Source organism: Mustela nigripes, chromosome 3, assembly GCF_022355385.1.
Source record: "Mustela nigripes isolate SB6536 chromosome 3, MUSNIG.SB6536, whole genome shotgun sequence".
In the NCBI taxonomy this organism is placed as follows: domain Eukaryota; kingdom Metazoa; phylum Chordata; class Mammalia; order Carnivora; family Mustelidae; genus Mustela; species Mustela nigripes.
The window spans coordinates 101,028,099-101,055,075 of NC_081559.1; the positions used below are offsets into that span (position 1 = coordinate 101,028,099).

General features: G+C 39.3%; 1 protein-coding gene across 4 annotated transcripts; it reads left to right on the forward strand.

Annotated features, from left to right (window-relative positions):
* Window positions 1-494: 494 nt before the first annotated feature.
* Window positions 495-26,114, forward strand: INSIG2 (insulin induced gene 2). Of its 4 annotated transcripts, none has more exons than XM_059394427.1 (6): window positions 495-569; window positions 6,103-6,484; window positions 19,251-19,375; window positions 22,567-22,733; window positions 22,913-23,012; window positions 23,969-26,114. In XM_059394427.1, the coding sequence occupies exons 2-6, from the start codon at window positions 6,241-6,243 to the stop codon at window positions 24,008-24,010; spliced, it is 678 nt and encodes a 225-aa protein (XP_059250410.1). In that variant the 5' UTR covers window positions 495-569; window positions 6,103-6,240; the 3' UTR covers window positions 24,011-26,114. The 4 variants fall into 4 exon arrangements, with proteins under 4 accessions (XP_059250410.1, XP_059250409.1, XP_059250411.1 ...); XM_059394426.1 differs by lacking the exon at window positions 495-569 and adding an exon at window positions 587-904; XM_059394428.1 differs by lacking the exon at window positions 495-569 and adding an exon at window positions 945-1,029.
* The last annotated feature ends 863 nt before the right edge of the window (window positions 26,115-26,977 follow it).

Here is a 26,977-nt window from a genome sequence, read left to right on the forward strand (position 1 = left end):
ATAAAGACCTTATGAAGTGGTGTGGGATGGAGATGAGCGAAATATCAGTTACGCTTTTAGGATTTAGTACAGGACGTGAAAACGTAAAGAGTAAAGCCCAGCGAAAGCACAGATACTGAGAGTCAGCGTCCCTGGCGGGGGATCTGGGCGGCCTGTGGTCCAGAGCCAATTCCTCCTGGAGCAGAGGCACACGCTGAGCGTCACGCCTCCCAGAGACTGTGCGTGTGTCAGTGCGCGATTCTCTCACACCGCCCACTGGGCCTGGATACTCGTCACAACCCAAGATTGCCTGGTCAGCAAACAACAGCTGACCTAACCACCTCCCACTCTCAAAACAGTCCACGCCTACAAGCAGGAGCTGATTTCGGGCAAACCGGAAGCTCCTTTGCCCCGTCTCGCCGGCTCAACAACGAAGCGCTGGTACTAACCGGAAGTTCCTCTGCCCCGATCGTCAGAGCGCCTCCTCGTGGACTGCACAGGCGCAGTGGGGCTTAGGCGGAGTTGTGGGAGGGGAGGAGGAAGAGCTGGAGGGGGGCGGGAGCAGGTCCCAGAAGATGGCGGAGGCGGGGGTGAGTTGGGGGTCCCCCTGCGAAGCTCGGGAGCTATGGTGCTGAGGGAAGAGGCCTGAAGAGGGGGATGGCCTTCGGGAAGAGGAGCCGCTTGTGTTTTTGCAGGCTAGGAACCCTGCTGGCAGATGCGGGTAGCCAGGACCACAGATGGGGCCTGAAGGGCAAGGGCTCCCGCTTACCTGGTGAAGGGTCGGCGAGGTCCGGAGGCGGACAGCGGGGTCGGGCGGAGGTCATAGGAGAGGCCGAGTCTCCCCGGACAGTGGAAGAGTGTCCGAGCGGAAAGAAGACTGGAGGACGGCGGGAAGGGCGACCCTGGAGATCTGATGAAGCTGGAGGTCGGCGAGCTGTCAACCATAGAGCTGTCAGGATTTGGGAGGCTTGTAGCCAGGGAGACTCAGGTTGGGGAGGTGGATTGATCCAAAAGCGTAGCTTTTGTAGTAAGTTTGGAATCCACAAAAAGGTATGTTGATTATTAGGTTGAGGAGTGGGACTTTGGCATTTGGATTGGAATTGGACACCTTTGGAGTAGGTGTGTGGGTCAGTCCAAAGGGAACACTTGCCGGGACCTAGAAGTCAGTTGGTGATAGTTACTGGGATTTGGGGGTTGCTCAGTGGGGATTGGAAATTTGGAAAAGCAAAGCGGTGTGGATAATAGGGGACTGGAATGGGGGGTGGGGGAAGTGTGCTAAAACAAGTGATCATAACCCATGCCCTGTTAGTGTTGGAAAAAAGTTTTAAAAGTATGGGATAAGCTTGATAGTCTAGGAAAATATGGAAAATATGTCATGAAGGGCTTCCTGTTTTGTAGGATTAATGAGGAGAGCTTTAAGAAGGAATGGGTAGACTTGAGTCGTGGGCCACTGGAGCTGGCCCATACCAGTATTGCAATGGAGCAGAGGATTGCAGGGGAAGGCAGCCAAACAGTGGCTAGATTGTGTTTTCCAACTTTGGGGCTTATCCCTGGTTGCCTACCACTGAGTGAAAATGAAGGGATGCCTAACTAATAGGGTCTCCAGGGAAAAAAATATTAGCCTGTTTTCCATTTTCATTCTTTCACTGCACATTATGTTGACTAGTGTGATTTGTTGTAGTTGTCAGTACATATCTGATACAAAGTGACCATGCAGTGAATCATGTACATTTGGGAAAGAGGTTGATTTTTTATAAACTGACAACTGTTGCTTTTTCGAATGGTCCGCTTCAAAGGAAAGGAGAAAATGCAGTTGAGTAATTTAGAGACACATTTTCATTGTTATCAAAAAACTATTCAAATGATAGAGTAACCTTTTTAGTGAATGAGGTTTGACATTTAAAAGTAGTAATGGGATGTAAATGCTTCTTGTTTAATGGTTTCTGTGTTTGGGTTTTAATGTAGAAAGGAAAGATAAATGTCATTGTCTTCAAGACAAACATATTTGTCTTTCTAGAAGTTTTAGTGTGCAAAGTCTATGATTCACATTTGTGTGCTATTTTTCATTGATGTGTTTTTCCTAATGTTTATGCTTATTCTGTTTTGAGAATACCATTATAATTAAGAGAGCATCTAATGAAAGATGTGAGGTAGTAATTTAGTTTTATTATTTATAGCCTATCTGACCTAAACACCTGAAGAGATAGGGTTCTATAAGGAAGGAAATATACTTCTGTGACTGTTAATCTTTGGAGGATGAATGATCTTGTGTGATTTGAGAGGGTGTTGGAATTGATCAAATACAACCGGTTCTTAAGGTTATAGAAAATTTTTTGTTTGTTTTCAAATGCCTGTTGCCTAAAAGTTGTTTCAGTGGAAGACATGAACTTTGATTTTCATTCCAATAGTCTGGAATCACTTACCACTTTTTTTTTTTTTAAAGGAATAATATCACCCATTAACAGGCGGTCCTATAGCTGGCCTAGTATTTTTTCATTTTTGATGATTTGTTATAGACCTGTCTAAACTATTTTTCTCTTTGTTTAGTAATGTACTTTATAGAAGTTACAGGTCAGAGCTCAAGGAAGAATAAGGATTTCTTATATACAGTGGGAGATTTTTCTTTGTCAGTTTTTGAAAAAAAAAACAAAACCATTATTTTTGTATTAACATTAGTTGATCAGTATGACTTAAAAGTTGCCACTTGTGTGATTCGTGAATTGTTTTTGGATGGTGTTTGTAGTTGGGACAGTGTGATGAAATGTGAAGGAACTCTAGAAGGAACCAGAGTGTTGGGGATGTGGGGGAGAATGCCAGTCCTGGTGCTACCTGATAACAGTGTTATCATTTCAGGAAGTTACTTAACTTACTCTGTTTTGTAAAAATGGGGAAAAAACACTTACCTCCCTACCAGGATTATCATTGAAGATCTGTTGAGGTATTGTTCTCTCTAAATAATATCTTTATACCAAAGATTTTTTCCCTAATCAACAAATTATTTCTTGAATAATCTAAATTTTTCAAATATAGATTTTTTTTTAATTTTGGAGAAGAATCAAATTTATCATTGATATAAGAAGATTAAAGGTATAGGTACATTTTATTTTAAGAAAAAAAAAATCAATACTTAATCAGAAAACCAAACTTTACAATAAACAGATTAAGGGCATACTTAATCCCAAAAGCTTTCATTTAAATAACCTACTTCCCTGTTCTGTTACTATAAACAGCATGCTTTTTTAAGGAACTGAACTGTTGTTGCATAGTAGGGATGTGGGAGTAGGGAGTGAGTGGTCTTGTGGAATTTCTTATCTAGTAAAATGATAAAACTGTTAGATCACTGGTTAACTTCTTTTGGATTATGGACTTTGTAAGTACTTGGTATAAACTGTGCAACTGTCCAGGAAAGTGCATATATATACAACTTTTTTGTTTTGTTTTGCATCAGGCTCAAGTCCCCCTGGAACAGATGATCTCTCAGTTCTCTTTTCTTTCTTAAATTTTAGGATACTGTAATTCTAAAGCATTCTTTTATTTTTGTCTCTAGTAATTATATGCTATTATATTATTACATAGTCATAAAAATCAGCTTTTTGGATTTTTAAAATATTATCTTTAAAAAGAGAACTCATTCAAATAAACAGTCACCAAAACAACATTTTGTTACTTTTAAAGAAAACTTTTGGGGTGAAGTAGGAATCTATAAACAAGCACTGCTAGGAAAGGTTGAATAAAGAGCTATTGTAGAATAACATAAACAAACAACTTAGAAAGTCTCTAGGTTGAGGAAATAGTCTGTGGCAATCTGTGGCCCTGAGTGGGAGGACATTGCTAATCTGGTGGTGTTTGGAAATATTGTAGAAACATTTTTGGTTGTCTCAAATGGGTGAGGGGGCACACACTGGCATTCAGTGGGCACGAGTCAGGGACGTTAAGTATTTTGCAATGCCTAGGGCAGTTTCACTCAGCAAGGAATTGTCCTGCCAAAAATGCCATTGCCCTCTGACAAACACTGGTGATTGTGAGCTGGGGCCTGGCACAACTGGAAAAAGCTTTTTAAGTTGAAGTTATTAAGCTCTTACAGAAACATAATTTCAACACACCATATCCTTTGCCATTAATTCCCGCTTGGAAAAAAATCACAGACATAAAAGAAGGATTTACTAGAGGAATTGGGGCTACTTAAAATGTATGTATACTTTTTGTTCTCGAGTAGCCATTTTAAGAGCAGAAGTTGGGGCACCTTGCTGTGTCTACTGGACATCTGGGAAGTGAAGGGTCTTAGGCAGTATGGTGGCATACGAGTCTGTAAATTGGCCATATGATTTTTTTTTCTTTAAAATACCTTTTCACACCTTGATCTAGTAATTTTGAGGAAAATTTTAAAGCATTTTTGCATTTACTGTCATGATCTCTGTGATATTATATGGTTGCCTACTTACACTGAGGATATATTACAGTTGAGTTAGATTTTCCATGTCTGCCATCTTTTCAGTAACCAAATCCCCTTCCACAAATCCATGTGCCAAAGAAGAGGTCTGAGGAGTTAGGCCGGAATAGGACTCAGGTTTAGAGGGAAGAGGTGGGTTTTGGACTCAGACCTAAGGTAAGATTCCAGTACTGTTACTATGTGTCATGTGATGATAAGCAAGTTGCTAAATCTCTTTGACTTTGATTTCATTTGTAAAATGAGGATGATAATACTTACCTTTGGATGATTTTGAAGATTAGGGCTAACTGTATGTCCAGGGAGCTGTATCAATAGTCATGATTATGGTGATGATGAAAAGTTCTGTAGCAGCTGAACACCTGGCATACTTATTTGCTGGATTGCACAGCAAGGAAGAGTCTGCAGGACCAGATCAGGAAGAGATGGGTTCTAGACGTTTTCAGTTGGTGTGTAGAATGTATTTGTCCATGAATCAGCCATAAGATGTACTGTTTTCTGTAGTCCTCTAAGCTGTAGAGCTCAGTCATGCTGTAGACTAAGGTAGGTTTGTGAGGACTAGCTTGAGGACAGACATCCCACTGTGAGTGTTGGGCACAGAGCTTTGGATGTGACAGAGGTTCAGTAAAACAAAACAAAACAAAACAAACAAAAAACCCAGTCTGTTGTCTGTGTTTAGCACATGGAACTGATTGGCTGTGACATGGCTTACTAGTACTCGCAAATGTTCTCATTTTCATACAGATTATTTCTAAAGTCAGCACCCCTCTCCCCAACCCTCAGTTTACACATGGGTCTTGTGTTCACAGAAAGCATCAGATGTTCTTTGTCTTAACCAGATGCACACAAGAGACCACTTTCCCTGGCTTTTAGGAGCCATGTGGCCAAAACTCCTTACAGTCTGGGCACGAGTTTACTCTCTATTTTCTTAGCTTCCTTTCTTCTGCTTCCTAGTGCAACTCCTCCACAGTAGCTTTGTGGTTGCAACAGAGGGCTGCTGGGTCCAGGCAGGGGTGGGACACAGCTGTGGCCCTGCAGAGAGAAGGTCTGCTTTCTGTGCTTGGTTTATGTATAGGTAAGTGGGCGGCAGTCTGTGTTTTCTAAGATGCTTTTGTGCAAAAATCAAATATACAGCCTGTAAACATGAAAACAGTGCGTTCCTCTATGGAGGGTCATCCTTATGAGCAAGTCACATTTTATTGTGAGCAGTACAGAATTTTCGTTAGAATATGTTGATTTTCTGTATAAATTCATTTATTTTTTTTTTAATAAAGCATAAAGATTTTTAAATCTGCAGGCCCATCTGTTCTGGGTTGGAGATTTAGGTAGAAGAAATAGAAACTTGGATTTTAATCTTCCAGATTCTGGCATAACTATCACAGATAACCTGTTCTGCATTTCTCTGAAGCAGAACAAGCTGTTTTTATTATTATTCTAACCTTTGAGCTTCGCAGGTCACTTATTCTTAGTATATATAACTATAACACTTTTTATTATACCATGCCTATAAGAATGCTTTTTAAACCACTTCTTATTCAATAAATACTAATTTAAATAAATACGTAAGCTTGTCATTTCATTATTTGTACTTTGAAATTAATTAGTATTGAAATCAGAAAAATTGTATGATCATTTATTAGATAAACATTGATTTCTTTTCTTCTTATCTCTTGCAGGATTTCTGGTAGGTCCTCTTTTAGGATAAGATGCTGTAACTGTTGAAACACCATTCTGCACTGATTCACAGACAGTTGGCTTTTCAGCTGGGAAGCCTTTTTCTCCCCACCTTGCTGGTTTACTGAACTGATGAAACCATGGCAGAAGGAGAGACAGAATCACCTGGGCCCAAAAAGCGCGGCCCCTACATTTCATCTGTCACTAGCAGGAGTGTGAACTTGATGATTCGTGGAGTGGTACTATTTTTTATTGGAGTATTTCTTGCCCTAGTGTTAAATTTACTTCAGATTCAGAGAAATGTGACGCTCTTTCCACCTGACGTGATCGCCAGCATCTTTTCTTCAGCGTGGTGGGTACCGCCGTGCTGTGGCACAGCCTCAGGTATGTGTAGGCTGCTTCTGTAATGCTTAGAAAGAAAGGAGGCCGCATGCATGTGGATGTTGTCTGGGCAGTACTTGTTTTTCAGCTTTGATTTCAATGCGGGACAGTGGGCCTGTTTTAAATGAGCAGTTTGATGTGTTGAAGCAAATTCACACATGGTGTTACCAATCACCACAGTCCTGCTTTAGTACATTTCCATGACCCACAGATTCTCTTGTGCTCTCTTGCTGTCCATTCCCTACCCCCAGCCTCAGGCTTCCACTTATCTTTCTGTTTCTGTCCCTAGGTTATTTTTGCCCGTTCGCCATGTAATATAAATGGAATCACAGTGTAGATACTCTTGTGTCTGATTTCTGTCTGACCTATGAACTTTAACAATTTAATCTTAAAAGAATCTTACTTCCCTTTGGGGTGAGGCTTTTAATTCTTAATTTTGTCTTTTCTTCAACCCACCTCATATTAATCCTTTTTTAAAAATAATTTTTTAAAAAAGATTTTATTTATTTATTTGACAGAGATCACAAGTAGGCAGAGAGAGGGGGAAAGCAGGCTCCCTGCTGAGCAGAGAGTCTGATGTGGGGCTCCATCCCAGGGCCCTGAGATCATGACCTGAGCCAAAGGCAGAGGCTTCACCCACTGAGCCACCCAGGCACTCCAGTTCTTACTCTGAGTTATTTTGATGATCATTGTCACTGTGGTTTTAAGGCTTAGACCTGTGTGTGTTATGGCCTTGTTTTTGAAGTACATGACAACTTGAGAGATGGAGTAGTGTTATGCAAGTTTAAAGCTTCATGTTGTTATTTTTTAGATTTTTGTACCTGTTTTTTTTCTTGGTATCTTGTTTTTAGATATGGTTTAAGGATAATGAATACTTAAAGAGATTAATAAGGTGGATTCTCTTTGCTTACAGTCATTAGCCTATTTCAGTAGTTACTTTAGTTCTTTTTTGGTGGACAGTGTGTGAGGGATAAAGTGGAGCATTTCAGAAAGCCTACTTCATGCAGAGCTTCCATAATTGATGCTTTTTAGCTTTTTCTACTGACTGAGACCAATAGATTAATAACATTTTATAAAAGAAAGTATTAGAGGACACCATCATTGTGTGGTAGAAGAAAAAGCTGATTGAGGGAGAAAATTGCTTTTTGGAATGTCCATTTCGTGTCTCATACTTAAAATACACCAATACCTTGCAGTAAAATGTACTCTTGACTTCCATCCTTGAGCTGGAGGTTGAAGGGGGGGAGTTAGGTGTGAGATGTTTTAGAATGACTTGTGGAATCTGCTGGACAGTTGCATGGATGGAGAGGCATGTTGTGGTAAGGTTTCAGTGTGGTTTATGTGTCAGTTTATGTGTCAGTGTCTCTATCACAATATTCACATTAAAAGTTTATAAAGGCAGTGATTCGTAATTTCCCCAGGGTTAGTACATTTTCTGAGACACTAAACAAACTCATCCAAATAGAATAGAAAGCATAAATTATATTTTATCATTCTCTGCTGTGTCTACTAGTCCTCATGTATTTTCTTTTATTTCAGCTAAACTAAAAAGAGAAAAACTAAGTTTTCCCATCGTCTTTTTCTTTCTTTCTTTCTTCCTTTCTTTTTTTAAAAGATTTTATTTATTTATTTTACAGAGATCACAAGTAGGCAGAGAGGCAGGTAGAGAGAGAAGGGGAAGCAGGTTTCCTGCTGAGCAGAGAGCCTGATGCAGGGCTCAGTCCCTGGACTGAGGTGGATTCTCTTTGCTTACAGTCATGACCTGAGCTGAAGGCAGAGGCTTTAGCCCACTGAGCCACCCAGGTGGCCCACCCATCGTCTTTTTCTAGTTTGTTTATTTTCTCGCATGGTATAGCTGCTATCTGGCTACCAATTGAAGCTTGTTGGGATTTGGAAGAACATGACTTTTCAGAATAGACAAAGGACGGTCAAGGGAGGGAAATTGTTACTTACTGACTGCCTCGTAATGTGCTAGGCACATCCCTTAACCCCAGGGATCTGTAGGGCAACTTTGGGAGTGAGATTTTGACATTGTGCCTACTTTGGGGAATGAGGAACCTGATAGGAAGAGAGGATGTCATTGAGACCAGGGTCTCAGAGCTAGTGAATAGTGCAGCTGGCTCCAGCATTCCAGGCTGGAGGAGGGGAAAGAGGAAGCTACTCACACTTCCTCTGGACTCAGGGTAAGCTTGCAGACCAAGTGCCAGGCTTTGATGGAACCTGCTGTTGTGTGTTGGACTTTTGTGGCTGGGGCAGGAGAACAGGTTTCTTTGTACCAGGAGGTTTCTTTGTACCACCATTAAGGAGAGGACCAGGGGTTGTGTCTGTCCCTGTGACATGGGCACTTTTGCCACAAACTCCTATTTAAGAGGGACAATTACAAATGTTAATGCCACATTTCAGTTACTTTGTCCCTGCTTTCCTTCCTTTGCCCAGCCACTAGGTTTGTCACACTTACAAACCTAACTTCCTACTTCCCCACTTAGGGGATTTACACTTAAGTGTTTATCCCGAAAGCAGTGCATTCCATGAGGTATGTGGTACACGGAGGTACAGAGGCATTTGGAAATCTAGATTCCAGTTAACTCTGCTACTGATTTTGTTGGGTGAGTCATGGCATTTAGTAGATGAGAGTGAAGATACCAGTTTTGTGAACATTACTGAAGGTAGAAAATGGATTCTTGCACCTCCTGCCCCCAGTTTTGGGGAAAACATCAAGGAAATAAGAAGTCAATGAATATATGTTTTTGTGTAAATGTGCTAGTATGCATTTTCAAAAATTTCTAGGCTTTTACCATCTTAAGTCAGAAAAACTGATAATTGTCCTTTGTTTTTCCTGTCCAACTAATATTCATAGAGCAGCTAGCTACCTTCTGGAGATTCTCCAGAATCACCACTTTCTACATGCAAACAGAAGGGTCCCTGGCTATCTGCTATCTTCCCCTATAGCACCTACTGCTGGAAAATTAGCGGTGCTTCTGGAGGGGTACCCAGTAGAGAACTCTGGTATATTTCTTTTGATTTCATTTTCTTTTTCTTAGTTCTCTATTTTTAATTTAATAATGGTTGGTGTTTCAAGTTGATTAACTTCTCAATATGTGCAGTGATTAGAATCAGAGTTAGAAACCTCTTGAACGTTATGGGGGCCTGCAAAGGAATCTTTCTGAGGAAAGAATAGAGGGAAAAGATAACTATCGTTGTGTGGGTAAAATAACTAGGGAGATTGATTTGAAAATTGCAAGTAACCAAATTATATTCATACCTGTGAAGCTAATATCTAACAAAGAAAAAACAGATCTTTTCAGTTTAGCCCAGCAGTCATCTACCCAGTTCCTGGAGAGCCCTGAAAGTTTCCTCCTGCTCTCACTTCTCCAGGTTTCCAAGTTTCTATGTTCCTTTGTCTCTTGGTCCAGACCCTCTACTGCTCTGATGGGAATTTTCAGTTATTCTTTTTCTTCTTCTAATTTTTCACTCTGACCACCCGCCAATCCCTTCTCTCCATCATGTGTGGTACACTTAGGACTGTAAGAGTGAGCAGCCTTTAGTTTGCTACAAATGCAATGGCGTTATTTCTTGATTCCCCAGTGTGTACAGGGTAGTCTCTATGATACGACCCTTGCCAACTTTGTCTTCTTCAGAGTCTTTCTGAAGCTCCCTTTTTGCCTAAAGCTTAACAATTTTCAGGTGACAGTGGGTACTTTTTTTTTAATTTTTAATTTTTTATTTTTTATAAACATATATTTTTATCCCCAGGGGTACAGGTCTGTGAATCACCAGGTTTACACACTTCACAGCACTCACCAAAGCACATACCCTCTTCAATGTCCATAACCCCACCCCCCTTCTCCCAACCCCCCTCCCCCCAGCAACCCTCAGTCTGTTTTGTGAGATTAAGAGTCACTTATGGTTTGTCTCCCTCCCAATCCCATCTTGTTTCATTGATTCTTCTTCTACTCACTTAAGCCCCCATGTTGCATCACCACTTCCTCATATCAGGGAGATCATATGATAGTTGTCTTTCTCTGCTTGACTTATTTCGCTAAGCATGATACGCTCTAGTTCCATCCATGTTGTCGCAAATGGCACGATTTCTTTTCTTTTGATGGCTACATAGTATTCCATTGTGTATATATACCACATCTTCTTGATCCATTCATCTGTTGATGGACATCTAGGTTCTTTCCATAGTTTGGCTATTGTGGACATTGCTGCTATAAATATTCGGGTGCACGTGCCCCTTTGAATCACTATGTTTGTATCTTTAGGGTAAATACTCAGTAGTGCAATTGCTGGGTCATAGGGCAGTTCTATTTTCAACATTTTGAGGAACCTCCATGCTGTTTTCCAGAGTGGTTGCACCAGCTTGCATTCCCACCAACAGTGGAGGAGGGTTCCCCTTTCTTCGCATCCTCGCCAGCATCTGTCATTTCCTGACTTGTTGATTTTAGCCATTCCGACTGGTGTGAGGTGATATCTCATTGTGGTTTTGATTTGTAATTCCCTGATGCCGAGTGATATGGAACACTTTTTCATGTGTCTGTTGGCCGTCTGGATGTCTTCTTTGTAGAAATGTCTGTTCATGTCCTCTGCCCATTTCTTGATTGGATTATTTGTTCTTTGGGTGTTGAGTTTGCTAAGTTCTTTATAGATCTTGGACACTAGTCCTTTATCTGATATGTCGTTTGCAAATATCTTCTCCCATTCTGTCAGTTGTCTTTTGATTTTGTTAACTATTTCCTTTGCTGTGCAAAAGCTTTTGATCTTGATGAAATCCCAATAGTTCATTTTTGCCCTTGCTTCCCTTGCCTTTGGCGATGTTCCCAGGAAGATGTTGCTGCGGCTGAGGTCGAAGAGGTTGCTCCTCAAGGATTTTGATGGATTCCTTTCTCACATTGAGGTCCTTCATCCATTTTGAGTCTATTTTCATGTGTGGTGTAAGGAAATGGTCCAATTTCATTTTTCTCCATGTGGCTGTCCAATTTTCCCAGCACCATTTATTAAAGAAGCTGTCTTTTTTCCATTGGACATTCTTTCCTGCTTTGTCGAAGATGAGTTGACCATAGAGTTGAGGGTCTATTTCTGGGCTCTCTATTCTGTTCCATTGATCTATGTGTCTGTTTTTGTGCCAGTACCATGCTGTCTTGATGATGACAGCTTTGTAATAGAGCTTGAAGTCCGGAATTGTGATGCCACCAACGTTGGCTTTCTTTTTCAATATCCCTTTGGCTATTCGAGGTCTTTTCTGGTTCCATATAAATTTTAGAATTATTTGTTCCATTTCTTTGAAAAAGATGGATGGTACTTTGATAGGAATTGCATTAAATGTGTAGATTGCTTTAGGTAGCATAGACATTTTCACAATATTTATTCTTCCAATCCAGGAGCATGGAACATTTTTCCATTTCTTTGTGTCTTCCTCAATTTCTTTCACGAGTACTTTATAGTTTTTTGAGTATAGATTCTGTGCCTCTTTGGTTAGGTTTGTTCCTAGGTATCTTATGGTTTTGGGTACAATTGTAAATGGGATGGACTCCTTAATTTCTCTTTCTTCTGTCTTGTTGTTGGTGTAGAGAAATACAACTGACTTCTGGGCATAGATTTTATATCCTGACACTTTACTGAATTCCTGTACAAGTTCTAGCAGTTTTGGAGTGGAGTCTTTGGGTTTTCCACATATAGTATCATATCATCTGTGAAGAGTGATAATTTGACTTCTTCTTTGCCGATTTGGATGCCTTTAATTTCCTTTTGTTGTCTGATTGCTGAGGCTAGGACCTCTAGTACTATGTTGAATAGCAGTGGCGATAATGGACATCCCTGCCGTGTTCCTGACCTTAGCGGAAAAGCTTTCAGTTTTTCTCCATTGAGAATGATATTTGCAGTGGGTTTTTAATAGATGGCTTTGATGATATTGAGGTATGTGCCCTCTATCCCTACACTTTGAAGAGTTTTGGTCAGGAAGGGATGCTGTACTTTGTCAAATGCTTTTTTAGCATCTATTGAGAGTATCATATGGTTCTTGTTCTTTCTCTTATTGATGTGTTGTATCACATTGACTGATTTGCGGATGTTGAACCAACCTTGCAGCCCTGGAATAAATCCCACTTGGTCGTGGTGAATAATCCTTTTAATGTACTGTTGAATCCTATTGGCTAGTATTTTGGTGAGAATTTTCGCATCTGTGTTCATCAAGGATATTGGTCTATAGCTCTCTTTTTTGATGGGATCCTTGTCTGGTTTTGGGATCAAGGTGATGCTAGCCTCATAAAATGAGTTTGGAAGTTTTCCTTCCATTTCTATTTTTTGGAACAGTTTCAGGAGAATAGGAATTAGTTCTTCTTTAAATGTTTGGTAGAATTCCCCCGGGAAGCCATCTGGCCCTGGGCTTTTGTTTGTTTGGCGATTTTTAATGACTGTTTCAATCTCCTTACTGGTTATGGGTCTTTTCAGGCTTTTTATTTCTTCCTGATTCAGTTGTGGTAGTTTATTTGTTTCTAGGAATGCATCCATTTCTTCCAGATTGTCAAATTTGTTGGCGTAGAGTTGCTCATAGTATGTTCTTATAATAGTTTGTATTTCTTTGGTGTTAGTTGTGATCTCTCCTCTTTCATTCATGATTTTATTTATTTGCGTCCTTTCTCTTTCCTTTTTGATAAGTCTGGCCAGGGGTTTATCAATTTTATTAATTCTTTCAAAGAACCAGCTCCTAGTTTCGTTGATTTGTTCTATTGTTTTTTTGGTTTCTATTTCATTGATTTCTGCTCTGATCTTTATGATTTCTCTTCTCCTGCTGGGCTTGGGGTTTCTTTCTTGTTCTTTCTCCAGCTCCTTTAGGTGTAGGGTTAGGTTGTGTACCTGAGACCTTTCTTGTTTCTTGAGAAAGGCTTGTACCGCTATATATTTTCCTCTCAGGACTGCCTTTGTTGTGTCCCACAGATTTTGAACTGTTGTATTTTCATTATCATTTGTTTCCTTGATTTTTTTCAATTCTTCTTTAATTTCCCGGTTGACCCATTCATTCTTTAGAAGGATGCTGTTTAGTCTTCATGTATTTGGGTTCTTTCCAAACTTCCTTTTGTGGTTGAGTTCTAGCTTTAGAGCATTGTTGTCTGAAAATATGCAGGGAATGATCCCAATCTTTTGATACCGGTTGAGTCCTGATTTAGGACCGAGGATGTGATCTATTCTGGAGAATGTTCCAGGTGCACTAGAGAAGAATGTGTATTCTGTTGCTTTGGGATGAAATGTTCTGAATATATCTGTGATGTCCATCTGGTCCAGTGTGTCGTTTAAGGCCTTTATTTCCTTGCTGATCTTTTGCTTGGATGATCTGTCCATTTCAGTGAGGGGAGTGTTAAAGTCCCCTACTATTATTGTATTATTGTTGATGTGTTTCTTTGATTTTGTTATTAATTGGTTTATATAGTCGGCTGCTCCCACGTTGGGGGCATAGATATTTAAAATTATTAGATCTTCTTGTTGGACAGACCCTTTGAGTATGATATAGTGTCCTTCCTCATCTCTTATTATAGTCTTTGGCTTAAAATCTAGTTGATCTGATATAAGGATTGCCACTCCTGCTTTCTTCTGATGTCCATTAGCATGGTAAATTCTTTTCCACCCCCTCACTTTAAATCTGGAGGTGTCTTCGGGCTTAAAATGAGTTTCTTGGAGGCAACATATAGATGCGTTTTGTTTTTTTATCCATTCTGATACCCTGTGTCTTTTGACAGGGGCATTTAGCCCATTAACATTTAGGGTAACTATTGAGAGATATGAATTTAGTGCCATTGTATTGCCTGTAAGGTGACTGTTACTGTATATGGTCTCTGTTCCTTTCTGATCTACCAATTGTAGGCTGTCTCTTTGCTTAGAGGACCCCTTTCAATATTTCCTGTAGAGCTGGTTTGGTGTTTGCAAATTCTTTCAGTTTTTGTTTGTCCTGGAAGCTTTTAATCTCTCCTTCTATTTTCAATGATAGCCTAGCTGGATATAGTATTCTTGGCTGCATGTTTTTCTCGTTTAGTGCTCTGAAAATATCATACCAGCTCTTTGTGGCCTGCCAGGTCTCTGTGGATAAGTCAGCTGCCAATCTAATATTTTTACCATTGTATGTTACAGACTTCTTTTCCCGGGCTGCTTTCAGGATTTTCTCTTTGTCACTGAGACTTGTAAATTTTACTATTAGGTGACGGGGTGTGGGCCTATTCTTATTGATTTTGAGGGGCGTTCTCTGAACCTCCTGAATTTTGATGCTCGTTTCCCTTTGCCATATTGGGGAAATTCTCCCCAATAATTCTCTCCAGTATACCTTCTGTTCCCCTCTCTCTTTCTTCTTCTTCTGGAATCCCAATTATTCTAATGTTGTTTCGTCTTATGTTGTCACTTATCTCGAATTCTCCCCTCATTGTCCAGTAGCTGTTTGTCCCTCTTTTGCTCAGCTTCTTTATTCTCTGTCATTTGGTCTTCTATATCACTAATTCTTTCTTCTGCCTCATTTATCCTAGCAGTGAGAGCCTCCATTTTTGATTGCACCTCATTAATAGCTTTTTTGATTTCAACTTGGTTAGATTTTAGTTCTTTTATTTCTCCAGAAAGGGCTTTTTTTTATCTCCCGAGAAGATTTCTCTAATATCTTCCATGCCTTTTTCAAGCCCGGCTAGAACCTTGAGAATTGTCATTCTGAACTCTAGATCTGACATATTACCAATGTCTGTATTGATTAGGTCCCTAGCCTTTGGTACTGCCTCTTGTTCTTTTTTTTGTGGTGAATTTTTCCGTCTTGTCATTTTGTCCAGATAAGAGTATATGAAGGAGCAAGTAAAATACTAAAAGGGTGGCAACAACCCCAGGATAATATGCTTTAACCAAATCAGAAGAGATCCCAAATCATGAGGGGGGAGAAAGGGGATAAAAAGAGGTTCAAAAAGGAAGAAATAAGGAAAAATAGAAAAAAAAAGAAAAGAAAAGAATTTTAAAAAAGAAAACGAATAAAGAAAAATATAAAAAAGAAAAATATATATATTAGATAAAATAGTTAAAAAACGTTAAAAAAGAAAAGGGTAAAAGTTAAAAAAAAATTTTACCAGAAGGCGAGAAAAAAAAAATGAAAAAGAAAAAAATTAAATTATCTTTAAGACTAAAAAAAAATCACAGGGAGAAAGCCATGAGTTCCGTGCTTTGCCTTCCCCTCCTCTGGAATTCTGCTGCTTTCCTTGGTATTGAAACCGCACTCCTTGGTAGGTGAACTTGTTCTTGGCTGGATTTCTTGTTGATCTTCTGGGTGAGGGGCCTGGTGTAGTGATTCTCAAGTGTCTTTGTCCCAGGCGGAATTGCACCGCCCTTACCAGGGGCTGGGCTGAGTAATCCGCTCAGGTTTGCTTTCAGGAGCTTTTGTTCCCTGAGCGCTTTCCGTAGAGTTCCGGAGGACGGGAATACAAATGGCGGCCTCCTGGTTTCTGGCCTGGAGGAGCCGAGAGCCCGGGGCCCCACTCCTCAGTGCGCCCTCAGAGAACAGCGCCCAGTTACTCCCGTCTGCCTGACCTCCGGCCGCGGTCCGAGCTCACCGAGCCTGTGGCTGGTTCAAGGCAACACCGAGCTGTGAGCTTACTGTCAGCTCTGTCTCTGTAGCCGGCTTTCCCGTTCCAATACCCGCAAGCTCTGCGACACTCAGACACCCCCGATCCTTCTGTGACCCTGCGGGACCTGAGGCCACGCTGACCCCGTGTGGGCTTTGCCCCGGTTTAGCCTCTGGAGCGATGTCCCTCAGCGGAACAGACTTTTAAAAGTCCTGATTTTGTGCTCCGTTGCTCTGCCGCTTGCCGGGAGCCGGCCCCTCCCCCCAGGGTTTATCTTCCCGTCGCCTTCCCGTCTCCGCCGGTCCTACCTTTCAGAAAGTGGTTGGTTTTCTGTTTCTAGAATTGCTGTTCTTCTCTTCAATCTGCCGATGGATTTGAAGGTGTTTGCAATCTTTAGATAAGCTATCTAGCTGATCTCCTGCTAGCTGAAGTAGTCTCAGCCTGCTACTTCTCCGCCATCTTGACTCCTCCCCCCACCCCCGACAGTGGGTATTTTCATTGTCCATACTTTTCCCCAGACTTTCGCCTTGGATTAGAAAGCTCTTTCCACGCCACTGACGTGCTACACTCAGCTCCTCCCTCAGGGGCCCCCTTTTCTGTGAAGCTTTCCCAACACTCCAGCACCCTGTCTTCCCTCAGCACATGCCAGAAGTCTGGGCCCCCACTAGGCCCTGTCAGTAACACCCCTAACATATTACTGTATTGCATTGTTTCTGTGCTCACTTTGGGACTGGGATCATGTCTTACTCTTTTTTCTTTTAAAATCCCTGGCAAATAGCAAGAACTGGATATATTATGGGAATTTATTGAATGAAACATTGCGTAACTCGTCGTAGTTTTCCATGAAAGTCTATCTCTTTCAGTGGCTTCGTTTTTCCCCACCCTTTCTTGAAAAACATTTGATTTAACTGTTCCTCTTAGTGCATCACTGAATTAAACACAATACCCCAAAATGTGATGACTTAATATTGATGTTTTGCAAACTTCTTCTGCTTTTGTCTTGGTACGCTGTAACCAAGAGAAGTAAATCTATCCCAAGAGATGTTATTTTGCATCAGAGAGCCCTTCAATTAAGCAGGACAGTGTTTGCATATAATGTTATACAGGCATGATTTTAACAATCTCTTGTTAAAATAAAGTCAGAAGGAAGAGAAAAGAAGCCCAGACATCCTTCTGCTGAACTCACAAACAGTGGAGTCTCACTGTGCTGTAGACACTGCTATCAGACTCTGCCATGCCTTTATTTAAAGGGAAGGAAGAAGACATTTAATGGAAAGTGACAAGCTTCCTCGAATTCTTCTTCTCAGTGAGCAACCGAGAACCATGCATACTCAATGGATTTGATTTTTATTGGCAAATCCCAAGGTTGGCAGCATGGCAGTTTAAATTCCTTTTTGTGTTTTTGCTTTCTCTCCTCAGTTGTCTCTCACTTGTGAGTCTGACATCACATGCATACAAATCTAGTCAATTTTACTTATTTATATCTTTGCACACACGTCAGTATTCTCTATGTGATAATTCTTTACCTATGGCATCAGCTGCTGAGGAAAATTGACTTGGAATGCCTGATCTTAGTTGATTTTAGTCAGCAACAGGCAAAGAGAGGAGAGAGAGGGAGAGAGAGAGTGAGGAATGACATGAGCTGTTAGTTTCATGACCCCTTGAGAGGAAAAAAAAAAAAAAGGAGGTAATACTCATTATGATGTATTTCAACTGTTAGGCATGCTTGTTGCCATTTTAATTTTGTAGGAATTTGGAAATGCTGTCAGTTAATCTCCCAGGATTTTAGAGTCAAGCCTTTTAAATAGGAATATGATTTGAAAGTTTTAAATTTACTAATAGTTGTTGGAGGTCCACATTGCTGAAATTTGTTGTTAATCTCTTGATGGTCTATGAACAATCTCTACTCAGCAAAAGCCTAACTCAGAAGAGCACTTTCAGATTTGTGGATTAGAGCACGCATATACCATTGCAGCTGCTCACCCCCAGATGGAGGGGTGACTGTGTGACCTCTTTTTAATACTGCTCCATTGGTCTGATAGCCTGTGGTTTTTGATATTAATTGATTTCTCTTTTTCCTTAAAGATTGAATGTGTCTTTTGTAAGATCTAGCCAATACCAGGCCAGGCAGGGGGGGCGGTTCCTGATCCTCAGGCACTTAAGATTTTGGTACAGTAATTTCAAGATACATCATAGGTAGCACTGGACATCAGTTGTGTCTTTATTACTTGATGGCAACATGACTATTCTGTTTTTAGGGAAATGAGCAAGTCAAGGCTGATTAGCTATTTCCCATTAAATTTAATCTGTAGAAGTACATTTTCCTTATAACTTGTTGAAGAATGTTTTGGTTCATTAAAGCCTTTTTTTAGTGACTAACTATACATTTAAAATCTCTTTCCATAAATGAATAAAATGTTGACGTTTGACAAGTACTTTATTTAAAAATTGGGCGTGAATATTTGGAGTCTTAATCATAGACATTTTGTATACAGTTTTTCATAATTATATGGTTAACCTTCAAGATGTTCTTTCCAAAACTGAGAAATGTACTAAAATGACTTCTCACTTTTAAGAAGGAATTTAAATTTTAACTGAAAATGTACAGTTCTTATAGAGAACTCTATAGAGGGGAACATCAGGACACAGCCCTGGGCACAGGAGACAAGATGGAGGCACTAGAGTAATCTGTAGACCAGGACATCCGTAGCCATTGGAACAAACACTATGTGTGGGGTGACCTTACTGTATTCATTTATGCTTCCAGCTTTTCTTTGGACAGTTTATGCGGCATTTTATAACATGCTTCATGGTTATGTACTTCAGAGAGAACATTGCTTAGCTGCCAGCTGGTCTGATGTTTTCAGATCTCAGAGATAGGAGTAGTAGAGAAGAAGCATGCAGCATCTAGTGCAAACTGCTAAATCATGACTCATACAGTGAAGTAGTGCTCTGCAATTATAATTTGGAATACTGTTGTAATCATTTACAGTGCTTTCTGCAGTGGTGTTATCTCCCAACCCCCCTTTGGGGAGGTAAGTTTAAAAAAATCAGTGATTGATGTTAAGCAACTTGGAGAGCTTTTGAAACAATCTTTCAAATGCTTGTGGGGGTTGTAGTGACTCTTTTAGCTTAAGTTTTGCCAGTATAGCATTGGAGATGACTTAATTTTTTTCTCCTTCTTTCCACAGCTGTGATTGGGTTATTATACCCCTGCATTGACAGACATCTAGGAGAACCACATAAATTTAAAAGAGAGTGGTCCAGTGTGATGCGGTGCGTAGCCGTCTTTGTTGGTATAAATCATGCCAGCGCTGTATCCTTTCCGCTGTAACGAAATGCATAATCACAAAGCAGTTCCAACAAACCAAAGGTTAAACAGTCCCTTGCAACTTCACCATTGTCAAGTTGTGATATGTCCCCTTTGTCATAAAAAGAACATGTGCTATGTTGTTGAAATATCATGGTAGCAGCCGTGCAGTTAATGCTTTGGGTATGGCCTTTTATTTAAACCCCCGTGTTTCAGGACCACTGAACAACTTGGCACGTTTAAACATTTTGTGTGTTCTTCTTGAACTAGGTTACATAATTCTGTGTAGTTTTGCTAACTCTTTGATTGAAACAGATACATTTTCAAAGGATTTCTTCCCTCTCTCTTTTCGTTTAAGACTTGCCAGTGAGGACGTGTGGTGGCTTCAGGATGCTGGCTGGTTTTTTAATTTGTTTTTAATGTATGGAATCTGTAATTTTTTCCAAGAAAAGATTCATCCACTGGTTTTAATCAATGCCAGCAAACCACATAAATGTTCTTAAAGGTGTAGTAAGTGGAAATGTTCAGCTTAGATACTGGCCAAAAAAACATTTGTCCCTAAGGTACATATATTTAAAGTCTGATCATTTATGGATTCTGACATTTTATTTCATGATCAGAGTGTTTTTTTGAGAATCCCAGCTGGAAAGGTAAAGTAGCCTCTATTTCCCTTCTTCCCCATCTTTTCCCTGATAGCACAGAGAAAAAAAAGTCCACCCCAGAATAAAAGTTTTTGCTCTTGTAAGACTTTCATCCTGTCATCCTCCCGACTGCCTCTCCTCTCCTCTCCCGCCCCTGACTTTCCTTTGTGGAAGAAGAGAGCCTGGGACTGGCTAGTGCAGTCTTCCCTCTTCTAGAAGATGTGGCTTAGAGAGTGGAAGGGGCAGGAGCTTTGATGCTGGGAAGAGCATGCAGTGCAGGTCAGGCTGCCTAGGGTTCCCTTGTGTGGCTCTGCACTGGGCTGGCGGCTGGTGGTTAGCTGGTGAGAGGGTGGGGCACACGGTGGATGGATTCCTGTGTCTTTCATAGGAAATACTGAGCTGTTTTGGAGAAGCTTGAGAAGGGGAACAAGGGCAGGTGGCAAGGTCCTCCATTCTGCAAACACATTTGCCTTTCTTTTCTCCAGTTGTGCTAGCCCTTGGGGATTTGTAAATTTGGAAGCCCCTCAGTGGTGGTTACTAGTTTGGTTTTCCATTTCCATTTGTATTAAAGAATTTCCCAACAAGTTTTGCTTGGAGGAATCTTTGAGATTTAGGATTTTATAACAAACAGATCTAGTGGCGGGGAGTGCTTAAAAAGATAGACTCATAAAATACTGTATCTAAAGGAAAACTTAGAAATCACCCAGTTATACATTTTCTTTATAAAGATAACAAGACAAATGAAAGCTAAGAGTTAGGTACTTTGCCAAGGTGCTCGTCCTGCAAGGCTGGGACAGAGGTGAGATCAGACCACAGAGATCCTGGCTTGAGTCTAGAAAGGGCTCCTTCCCTCATTCAGGAGCCCCCTAAGCATGTAAATCCCTCCCAACTGGTGGATTAGACCATTCTATCACAGATGTTTCAGGTGTTTTTAAATAGACAAATTTAGATAGTCTTTTCTGGAATTTAAAAACCTTTATATATCTAATTTAAGTTTTTTGCTTTGGTCATTCTTTTTTTCTCTGGCAATGAAATACTTGAATATAGTGATTTCTTTTTTACTGTTCTGTTCACCATTGAAGCAAAATCCAAAATGTCTGCAAAATTTATCACATAGACTTAATAATATTAGGTTCCTTAGACTAGAGAAAATCCCATGGTACTATTTTCCAGGTAGAAGTATTTTACCTATTTACCCTTATTTTCCTTTGATTCTTAATAAAGTTTGTTTAGTTATCAAAGATAGAACTCAGTGAATATCAAATTCCACTCTTTATAAGAATGTTTATTGCATAGAAAAATCAGAGCATATAACCTTTCCTTTGGAGTGTTAGGTATAATGCCTGCAAAAGAATAAGAAAAGCTTTTGCAGAAAGCATACCATAAACTGTAGGGTTTTTTATTTTTTTATTTTGGTAAATCAACCTAATCAGGAAATGACTTTGAGAAAATGGCCAAAGATGGCCCTCAGATGCTAAGAAGTACATGAAGTGGGTGTTGGAGATACCAGCCGGTGTAGTAGGGGTGGGGGTGGGTGGTAAGTACAGGATGTTAAAGGAAGTGGGAAGTAGTTTTATATGCATTTTTTGAACTTCTCCTCTCTTCTCTGTAGTGGCAGCATGGCCAGTTAGTTTGGTTGAGCTATCTAGCCCCCCCTGGGGAGCCGGATATAGAGCCAAGATGTGGCCTTTGGGACATAGATAATGCCCTTTTAATGATACTTGAAATTAATTCCTTTAGTGTAATCCTCTAGCAAAGAAATGAGAAAATTGAATTTGTAAAGCTTCGTTTTGCCCAGAGATTTTGGAGTAGAAAAGGGCTGCACATTTGTGAATAGATGCTTAAGTAAGTGACAGAAATAAAATATCATTTGAGCAAACTGTCCTATACCAGAAAGTCTCAGGCACCAAAATAGCTTGGCAGGTTGCAAGATAATGTTCACTTCAAGGCTTTATCCTCAACAAATTAAAACTAGAACAGTTGACATAATAGAAAGGGATACTGTGTCCTTGGTCCTCTTGTTTCTGAACTGCATTATTATAAAATGTGTCTGTCAGTAAATCATATGAAGAATGTGGTACCCTGTTAAATAGCTGTCAACTCTTCTATTTTCAAGTTCTTGTATGATTCGCAAGTAATTCTGAACCTGTTTGAGAAGTAATATTGGTTTCTTTTTTAGCAAAAATGTGTTCCTTTAGCAGTACTTGTGTTCCGAGACCTCTGGTTACATTTTTAGCAAAGAAAGCATTTCTCATGTAATGGGTCTGATCTTATAATTGTGAATGTAGACAGAAGTTTTTTTGGGGGTGGGTTGTGGGGGAAATACAAGTAGGTGGGATCTGTTAATGAAATATCATGCTCTCTGTGTATCTTTAGTAAATATCGCAGACAATTTTAATCTCACCCGTTGTCCTGCATTGTATGGAAAGACTGAACTCACTCTCGAATAAGCAATCAGTTCCTGTCTCAGCAGTAACATCTTATTTTAGAAAAATGAACAGTTGGTATTATTTGGTGACAAGTTTTAAGAAGATGACTCTTTAACACTGATCTCAGAAAGTGGATTTTGATAACAACATACAGTTGTCTCTCACACTGGCTGCACTCTCCATTGGACTATGGTGGACGTTTGATAGATCTAGAAGTGGTTTTGGCCTTGGAGTAGGAATTGCTTTCTTGGCAACCTTGGTCACTCAACTGCTAGTCTATAATGGTGTTTATCAGTAAGTATTCTTTTTGGTGCTTGTTTGCTAAAAGAAATAAACAATTGATTTCAGAATTGAGATTTTGGAATTGGGTTAGCCATTTTAATGTACAGAGTAACTTATTTCCATTGTAATTTTCTTTATATGTATCATTGTACTTCCTGGTTGGGTTGTTAAAAACATTTCTGTTATTCTAGATATACATCTCCAGATTTTCTCTATGTTCGTTCTTGGTTACCATGTATATTTTTTGCTGGAGGCATAACAATGGGAAACATTGGTCGACAACTGGCAATGGTAAGCTGATGCTTATTATTTCATCCGTTATTGAGTTGTAAAACAAGTTTTCTCCAAGCCAAGCATACTGAGAGTCAAAGGAACCCCTGGATAGAAAGGCTAAAAGGTGTTATGGATAAGGTGATAGGATTTAACCTCTAATTTTTTTTTAACTAGTCTATAGTCTATCACAGAGAGACAGTTTTTAAAAGTGAAAAGCATCCTTACTAATAACTATGTTGCTTCAATAGATATAGATTAGGACTATCTCTGGCAAATCAAGATGTTTGAACATTTTAGTTAAAAAGAAAAAGGACGCTGTTGGTCATGCCTGTCGTGAATGGGAGGAGTCAGGGAGCTGCATTTGGAGGCCAGAGTAGTTAGATAAGTGCTCTGTGTCATTGTAGCTGCTAGGAGAACTGAGTGGCTTGGGTGGCTGTCTTTTTGATAGTCTGGCCATCCAATTATCTCAAGCCCATTAGTTTCCTTTATATTGAATTGTGGGTGAACATTTGTAGCTGTACTTCTAAAATACTGTCTTGACCAGAAGATTTTGCTAATGTAATAGTCTTCTCCCCCTTGATTTTATAAAGTGATTTGAAAAAAATATTACCTGAATTCACTGTATAGTCCTGCTCTTAAGTTCATGACCTTCCTTTGCTGATTCGCCTTACCAAGCACTCAGAGAAACCCGTTTGCCTCCCTTCGTGTTATAGGATTGATCTGAATCATACTGTTATCATTTACGTGTGATGCAGAAACCTTGTTTTTTGCCTGTGTTTGCTATGTCTCTTTCACTTCTTGACTGTGAGCTTTCTTTTTCCCATCACATTTGTCATTTGCTTCTAATCCTTGCATAACTCTCAGATTCTTTGACAAATAAAGTGGGCATATGTTAATAAAGTATTAATTTCTAGTCTGTATGGAAATTGCTATTCAAAATACACCTTAATCTGTTAACCTTTTAATTTTTACAGTATGAATGTAAAGTTATCGCAGAAAAATCTCATCAGGAATGAAGAAGGCAAAAATATCTTCTATACAGAAAAACAGGATGAAAAGGGCACGTAAATGATCGCTATATCAACAAAGCTTCGGACTGTAAAATTGCCAGGATGCAGTTTTTCCCTTGATTGGTGTATATATTTGTGTGTATGTGTGTAGATATGTATATATCTACACACACACATACACACACTTCCACACATATACATGCACATATGCATGTATTACTGCAATCTGTGATTGCTTCATCTGTAAATCAGTTACAAACCTTGATGTATTTGACTTAAATAACTATAAAATATATGCACTACGTTAAACAGCGTGTTCATTAATAGATGAAATTTTTTAATTAATTTTTTAAACATACCATATATTGTATCACAATGTTGATGTGCCAAAATATTCTGTTATTGTCATGCAGAGTATAAGAATGCTTGAACAGTTTATAAACTTAGTGAAATAAAATAAGAGGAAAGCCAAAAAAAGAGAAAGAAAAAGAAAAATGGAAAGCTGGTATATTCTCTTCTGCTTATGTTGTGCCTTTTCATTTTTCTAATCGCAGCAGTATGAGTTATGGGTGCCCTGACGAATGGTTAGTTTCTATTTTAATGTTGTCTCAGAGAGCTTGGGTGTTTTAATTGGTAATGAAAATGAACTTCCATAGAACATTTTAAAACCTGCATTACTGGAGAGCATCCAAAAAGGAATTCTGCTGGAGGTAAAAGTGATGAGCAGGAGAGGGTTATCAGCATTAAATTGTTTTAAGTCTAAGTCTGCAAGGCTATATGTAATTAAAAGAAGGCACCATTGGGAAATTTAGCTAGAATAAATATGTTATAGAAATACCAAAATGACCTTTTGCAGTGCCACAAAGTGTGAAATGATGTTGTCTTTTGCAGTACAGTAACTCACTGCTTTTGCACATGGAACACCTAAGAAACCCTAAACAGATCAAAATGAAGTTTCTAATTCTCTTGGGTTCTGTAATCTGTTGGGTTCTGTGAAGCAAACCACATTAGCCTGTCTGGGTCACATGACTGACGGTCAGTGGAATGCCATCTGGGAAATGGATGAGCATATCACTTTTTTTATATTCATATGTCCATGAGTGAACAGTTCAAGCCTGTTCCAGAATGTCCTGAGATGGCATATACCATGCATGTTAAAGATTTCAATAGCAGTTTTGTGCATATCTTTCCAACAATGGGAACCATTTAAGTGTGGTTTAAACATATTTTTAGTTAACTTTTTCCTCAGTTTTTATTTTTGAAATTGATGACAATTGTCTGATACACAGGGGTGGAACTTTCTCCTTACTTTGGGTTTGTGTGTGTGTCCGTGTGTGTGTGTGTGTGTGTGTGTGTGTGATTGAGTGAGAGAGAATATACATGTAGAAATGTATGTGCATGTGCCCATGCTCTCGTAATGTGTCAACTAGATACTGTAATTTTGGGGTTTAAAACCATTGCTGTCAGACTGAGATCTCATATGCCAAACTTTAATCTGCTTTTACATTTTATGGCTGAAAGTATGAAGATCCTAAAAGGATTTCATATTGAATATATGTATACAATCTTAACTATAGTGGTGGTAAACATACTACTATAATTTATTATTCTATCTTCCAGATAATGTTATTCATTTAGAACAAATAAGGTATATTTTTAGAATCAACTTTGTAAGCACTATAAATCTTTAATAAGTTATAAGGTCTATGATGTGTTTACTTTGAAAATTGCTGTTAAAAGCAAGATGTATTAAATACATAATTATCATCTTGGTTAAGAGTCATTTTTTTCTTCCTCGTGCTAAATCTTAGAATCTAATACTGAGAGTTAATTTAATAAAATTAACATGTATGATTGAATTTCCTAAGAAATAATGAAAGGAAACCAAGTCTAATATTACAGGAATTGAATGGTTATCACTTGGGAATTCTCAAGATTATTTTCAGATCATTTAGAAAACAAGATATTAGTGGCAAAAATAAAATTGTTTTGATATTTTGATAAACATGTAAATATATTACATCCAGTTTTTTGCAGTGAAAGAAAGTAGACATCTTTCAACATTGCTACATTGGCAGCACTTCCTCTTATTAAAGTTCTGGAAAGCAAACACTTGAAAACTGAAACTTAATTCTACAAAAGCACAGGAAAACAATTAAAATTAACTATCCAGAATCCTGCTGATACTTTTGTTATAAAATTTATTTGTTTGCACTGAGCCATTTTACGTTGATCAAGGGCGGTGGAACCTCTTAGTGGCACATACATTCACACGTCTTGTATTTTCTAGGTGGAATCCGGACTTGGTCATTATTAAATAGTTCTCTAATTTTCTTGGCTCACTTGTCTGCACAGTGAAGTACAGCTAACCCTTGAACAACAGGCACTGACTCCTGCACAGTCCAAGGTCTGCATACAACTTTTGACTCTCCCCAAAACTTAACTATTTGTAGCCTTACTGATAACATATTTTGTGTATGTATTGTATTTTGTATTCTTATAATAAAGATGGAGAAAAAGTGTTCTTAAGAAAATCATAAGGAAGAGAAAATACATTTACAGTACTGTACCACATTTATCGAAAAAAATCCACATATAAGTGGACCTGTGTGGTTCAAACCCAGGTTGTTCAAAGGTCAACTGTGTGTTGTTTGTAAGGTAATTCAATTCAATTCTATTAATGGTCTGTGTGTGTAAAGTCCTAGGTTTGCGCATGTGGAAGAATGTGCTTCACTCTCCTAGAACATTTAGCAGGCCTTAGAATTCTAGGTTCATAGGCTAACCCACTGCCCCCTGCCCCATCACTCCCATTATGTTGAAGACTTTTAACTCATTGTTTATGCCATCTAGTGTTGGAGATGATAAATCTATTAGTGTGATTTTCTTTCCTTTGTAGGTAATTTTGGTTTTTCTCTCCAGGAGCTTTTACACAGAATTTTCTTTATCTTCACAGTTAACTCAGTTTCACTTTGA